A 5,893-nucleotide genomic window follows, 5' to 3' on the forward strand; every position below is an offset into this window, starting at 1 on the left:
TTGGTTAAAGCACCAGTCTAGCTTACTGTAGGGTCGTGGGTTCGCGTTCCCATCGAAGGGAAAGTGGTTACCTCCAATACATTTTTCAAATCATTATCTTCACATAATGTACATATTCACATATGAGTTTTCATAACTATTGTTACAAGTTTTTCGAGTCTCATCAATTATGAAAGTAAAGCGAGTGTTCATAATCTTTGGATTAAGAGGTTTATCATGGAAATCCGTTCAGCCAGATAGACGCTATTCAATTCCGAAATCTCCCATGCCGCTCCCGATTCCGAAATATGGTAATGACACCTGGTATAGCATAGAAAGACGTAAGTCCCACGTCAAAACAGGATTTTGGCCTAAAAGAGTCAACGGCTTTGGTAGGTTTCATTCTACTGGTGGCAGTTTGTGAAGATGAAACGTTTCTTAACTTTTTCCAAAGCTTAGCATGATACTTTGAAGAGAAGCCCCTGCTAACAAAACCTGCCGTAAATACCATATGTGATTGTGCTTAATAAAAATCATTAGCTTTCAGAGAGCAAACATCAGTGTGAATATTTCATCTCCGTAAAGATTCATCCCTGTCTGTGTGGTCCATCGAAAATGCAACAACTCCTGGCAGATAACCCGACATTGGCGATAAATGCTTACCAATCGAAGTTGGTTTCTTTCGGTAGCATTCTGCAACAGCCCGTCAGTTCATTCGCGGCCTGCAACGATGGATGAAACCGCATTCAGCTCCGGTAGCATGTATTCGAGCGGAGAAGAGGAGATCCTGGCCAGTGAAGGTCTCCGCCTAAGCCGTTCGGTCCGTTGGCGTGAGGTCAGCAATCGACACGTGAATTTTGAACCGGCACTGTTTTTGTTTTGCTTTGCGTTGGGCTTATCAGGTGAGACAAATTTATTGTGAGAATGTTTGGGGGTCAAATGGTTGTGAACGCGAACATGGTTTCTTCCAGAGATTGAGCTGACTCATCAAATAATCTATCAAACATGCTGCGTGCAAGGATTCCAGCGAAGCGACTGCCTACTGGTGGGAACGGATGCAAATCTGCCCGGTGTTCAAGAAATTGAAGCTCAGGTGAAACCCGTGGCGGCAAGTGTGAACACAGTGATAGTAGTTATCAAGTCGGTGGTACCGGCCTTCGGCGCGTTGGTAATGGGAGCGTGGTCCGATCGTTACGGCAGAAAGCCCGTAGTAGTGATAGCTGGTTGCGGTAGGACTCTGGCGGCTTGTGTTTGTTTACATCATAACAAATAATTCATATTTTTTAGGTTTGCTTCTCACATATTTTGCCTTGACAGGGTTGAGCTTTCTGTCGTCTTTCATTCAAGTGAATCCGTGGTACTACGTTTTAGCTTACATTCCGTTTTCGTTGCCTGGTGGCATGGCAGTTTTAGGCGGGACAATTTACGCATTTATCTCGGATGTATCCAACGAACAGAATCGTACAGTCAAAATGGGGTTTATGAAGGGAATTATAGTTGCAGGCGGCACTCTGGGATCCTATAGCTGTAGATACATTCTGGAGTGGACCAACACGACAACAGTTCTAGTAATAGCCACTATTTGCATATTGTTTGGACTTCTCTACATCGCTTTGCTCGTTGAAGATAGTATTATTCCCAGCACTGACAGTGAACTTGGAAGTAGTCTGCAAGCCTTGTTCTCATTCGGCTTGCTTAGAGAGCTTACTGAGGCAATTTTTCGCAAGAGATCGAGAATGGTGTGGCAGATCTTGTTATTGATCATTGGATTCGGCGCACTGATGGAACTGGCAGTCGATAGCAACACTATATCGTATAACTTTGCAAACCGGCATTTTGAGTGGAACAGAAATCAATTCAGCCATTTTCAGCTATCGGAGAACGCATTAATAGTATTTGCAAACATAGTTGGCATAATTTCTCTGAAACGGGTAGGGCACTTTTTCCAAATCTGATATGATATCTGATAGCATTTACCTTTCAATTTTAGATCTTCAGCTGGCCTGATACTCTGGTGGCTCTGATAGCCATCATTAGTCACATTATCTGTTCTACTATCTGTGGTTTTGCAACTGTAGGATGGCAGTTCTATGCTGCAACAGGTCTCACTTTTCTCAAGGGTATGGAAGAAGTGGCTGTGCTGTCGCTTTCCTCTTACTTGCTGCAGTCAAATGATATGGCAAAATTCTATGCACTAGCGATGTCTATCAATGGATTGGTTCCTCTTGCATCTAAATCGCTTTTTGACTATTTCTATCAATCTAATCCAGGATTGTTTTACTTCGTCGGAGCCGGTATTTACGTCGGAGGACTTGTTATTTTAATGTAAGTCTGGAGCTATTTAACTGGGCATGTAATTTAGAGTAAATGCAATGTTCGTAGATATTACAATAGATACTTACAATTTATTTAAACTTTTCACTTTATTTTTAGATCTATACAATGTTTAATTAATAAACGCAATCAGCCGGAGCTTCTGCTATAATGATATCAAAGAGAATAATACGGATATGCCTGTGGACCGTTCCGAAAATAAATGCAGCTCGTCTTCTTTAACAATGCTTTTTATGCAAGGGCTATACAAGGAGTGAACATATTACTGCATCCTTGTCTCGCTATTCGATACAAACAATGGCTAGCGTTATCGATAGTAATTATGAAAGTTCCTCCAAAAACTCTTTATTGATAGAGGAATTGTACATATTGGGGTTTTACTACATCAATTATGCAAGATTTAAAAAAAAACAGACCCTGTACCCTGCTTACCTGTTTATAAAAGTATGCTTGTATGTATGAATATTTTATTCGTGTTGCGAGGACTTTGCCTTGAAGAACGATACCCTGGTTTTCATTCCGTATGGATAATGGATGGTGTCAAAATCCACTGCGATAAGATCATTATCAGATATCTAAGATCACTTGGAATAATTTTTGTTTTCATCCAAGCTTACTATCATTTCTTTAAATCTATTGAGATAATTATTGGGTAATAATGATCTGAATAAACATCTTGTCGAGCATAAAGCACCTTTGATTGAAGATTGCGAATCTTTAAACCGATTCTGTACTCTTGTCCTGACAAACATTTTTACACCATTGTGGGAACTACGCTGGCGAAACCTTTACTCGGAGCATGGGGTTTCCTATTCATCATGATAAGTGATCACTTATGCTGTATACAAAAATAAAATAAAAATTGTGGTTGAATTTAAAAAAAAAAACGGAATTTTCATTTTTTTTCCGAAATAAAAAAGCGATCGTCATATACCAATCGAGCATAAGTCGATAGTAATGTTTGTATCACATTCCAGGCACGATCGATGTCATCGCAGTCCTTGACGTCCGTAGAGAAGTTCTTACTGAGTTCCATCTCCATCGCTGAGCAAACTTCGGTTCCAAATTATATTGAAATGTTAACGCTACTAACATTCCACGATTAGCTGACTAAAGCCTTGCTGCTTCGGAAACAGGTGCCCACCTGAAATATTTGGACAATTACAACGGTGGTGTCGTAGCCTCCCTCAATCGTTCCTGTTTATGACTGGGGAACAAGTTTATCAAGTTAGTTCACAACATCCAGGAGCTAAAGTGGCCTTCGAGATCTATATGTCTGGCACGTAGTTCGTTTGCCAATGCAGCTAGTTTAATGAGCGCCTGATCAATCCGGAAGTTGCGGCGTTACTAACTTTCGCAACAAAGACTGGTACTGTAAATTCGTTCCAGCGTTAATGGGAGTTTTCGAAAGGAACGTGGACGGTACGTGGAGGAGGCGAATGAACCACGAGTTGCATGAGTTGCTGCTCGTTCACACACCGAAAATCGGAAGAATGCGGTGGGCCGGGCACGTAGCCAGAATGTCGGACAGTAATCCGGTAAAAATGGTTCTTGACAACGATCCGATGGGAACAAGAAGGCGAGGTGCACAGCGGGCAAGGAGGATCGATCAGGTGGAGGACGATTTGCGAACCCTCCGCAGACTGCGTGGTTGGCGACGTGCAGCCATGGACCGAGCTGAATGGAGAAGACTTTTGTGTACTGCATAGGCCACTCCGGCCTTAGTCTGGTAATAAAAATAAAATGGCTTGATCGATGGTTTGAAGTAACCAATGGGTCAATAACTGTATAGTGAGTAGATTGGGGTCTCCAGTAGCCTTGCGAGCAAATGCGTAGGATTGCCAATCCGGAGATGGCGAGTTCGATTCTAGGTCCGGTGTAGGATGTTTTCGGGTTGGGAGCATTCTCGACTCCCTGGGCATAGTGTATCCATTGTGCTTGCCACACAAGATACATACTCATCCAATGGTGGGCATAGAAAAGCTTTCAATTAATAACAATCGAATTTTCAACCCTGCAGGTCGGAATTGCCGTCCGCCTCAGAACCAATCTACATTTTATTATAAATAGAAGAAAAGAAAAATTCACAAAAAAAACGAGCAAATTTATCTGAAATATGCACAAAAATCCTTACCCCTACTTCCGGATATAAGAACAGAAAAGCACTTTCACCAATCGGTTTATGATGGATGTAATCCTTCAATGATATCCACTTAAAAAACAAGCTGAATAAATTCAAGCCAATGAATTTGAGTGTAAATTATTCCCACACATTAAACATTATGGTTCACGGTAGATGTTTGAGGGCTATCCGTATTAACCTTTTCTGGACCCTTTATTCTTAAGTTCCACGATACGTTGTTTGGTCCCCAAACAACAGTAGCCGTTTCCAGAAATTGTCGTACGAGAGCACAATAAAGTGTTTTAAAACAGTGCAGATTCGTGAAATTCTTGGATGTTCTTGAGATGAATCCAAGCGGTCGGTATGCTTTAGAAATCATTGTTGCATAATGTGCATTGAAGGAGAGCTTGGGGTCCAAAACAACACCAAGATCCATCACCTGGTCCACTCTGTCCATGAGGTAAAGGTAATTATACATTATCGGATTTTTGGAGCGGTGGAAAGTCATCACGTAACATTTTGTAATGCTGATAATGAGCTTACACACGGCACACCAGTTGGTTAAGCAGCGATCAAAGTCTAATACGATCATCAATACTGCGAACAATAACATAGATCTTGAGATCAACGGCGTAAATTAACTTGCACTTAAAGCCAAGGGAAGTGTCAACGTCGGTGAAAAAGATACCTTGTGGGACGCCAGAAGTGCCGATAAATGGCGAGGCGACGTATGATCCGTGTCACACGCATCGACTGTCCACACGAATATGAGGAAAACCACGACACCAGTCTGTTTGAAAACCCCAGACGTGAGAGTTTACGAAGCAGTACCTTGTGGTCAATTTTGTCAAACGCCGTCTTGAGATCGCTGGCGTTATTTCGAATATATCAAAACCCACTGCATTCAGAGCAACATTTGAAACCGCAAATTAGTCTCGATGTCAGAAGATGATTCAACAATGGTTCAAAAATGGATGCAAAATGCTTAGCGAAGAAGTGTGCTAATAGCACACGCTTCTTTCGCGCTGATTGACTCTCTTTTATCAAAAACCACTTTATTCGGAAGGAACGGGTTTTTACTCTTACTTGTTACAAAGCTCCAGGAAGATTTCGAGTCCCGACGTAAACCAAACTGATCTCTTGAGACTTTTAGTGAGCAGTATTTAGCTTTCTGTACTCGTTGCTAGCATGCTTGAAATTACTTTTCGTTTGAATTGGTCGAAGAACTCACTAACGGTGCTGCCATTGAGTACGTTTGTGTTTCAGATTTTGGTGAAGAGGGATATACCCAGATATACCCAAAAGGTACTCAAAAAGTTCGTCGAAACTAATTTTACGATAATTGAGCACTTTAGCATTTTGATTCGCCACCTGGATGGACTGAGGACACTCAATTGGAACGTGAATGTGAATGCTTAGTGTTGGGTGGTGAAGATCGATTGCTATGGTGGTAGCGGT

At 41.6% G+C, this 5,893-nt stretch overlaps 1 protein-coding gene across 2 annotated transcripts; it reads left to right on the forward strand.

The window, feature by feature from the left end:
* Positions 1 to 586: 586 nt before the first annotated feature.
* On the forward strand, positions 587 to 2,886 carry LOC134209929 (probable peptidoglycan muropeptide transporter SLC46). Of its 2 annotated transcripts, none has more exons than XM_062685946.1 (5): positions 587 to 881; positions 951 to 1,208; positions 1,267 to 1,910; positions 1,970 to 2,353; positions 2,413 to 2,886. In XM_062685946.1, exons 1-4 carry the CDS (start codon positions 635 to 637, stop codon positions 2,306 to 2,308), a joined length of 1,488 nt encoding a protein of 495 aa, XP_062541930.1. In that variant the 5' UTR covers positions 587 to 634; the 3' UTR covers positions 2,309 to 2,353; positions 2,413 to 2,886. The 2 variants fall into 2 exon arrangements, with proteins under 2 accessions (XP_062541930.1, XP_062541929.1); XM_062685945.1 differs by having other exon boundaries at positions 1,970 to 2,304.
* The last annotated feature ends 3,007 nt before the right edge of the window (positions 2,887 to 5,893 follow it).

The sequence above is a fragment of the Armigeres subalbatus genome, chromosome 2 (assembly GCF_024139115.2).
Source record: "Armigeres subalbatus isolate Guangzhou_Male chromosome 2, GZ_Asu_2, whole genome shotgun sequence".
Taxonomy (NCBI): Eukaryota; Metazoa; Arthropoda; class Insecta; order Diptera; family Culicidae; genus Armigeres; species Armigeres subalbatus.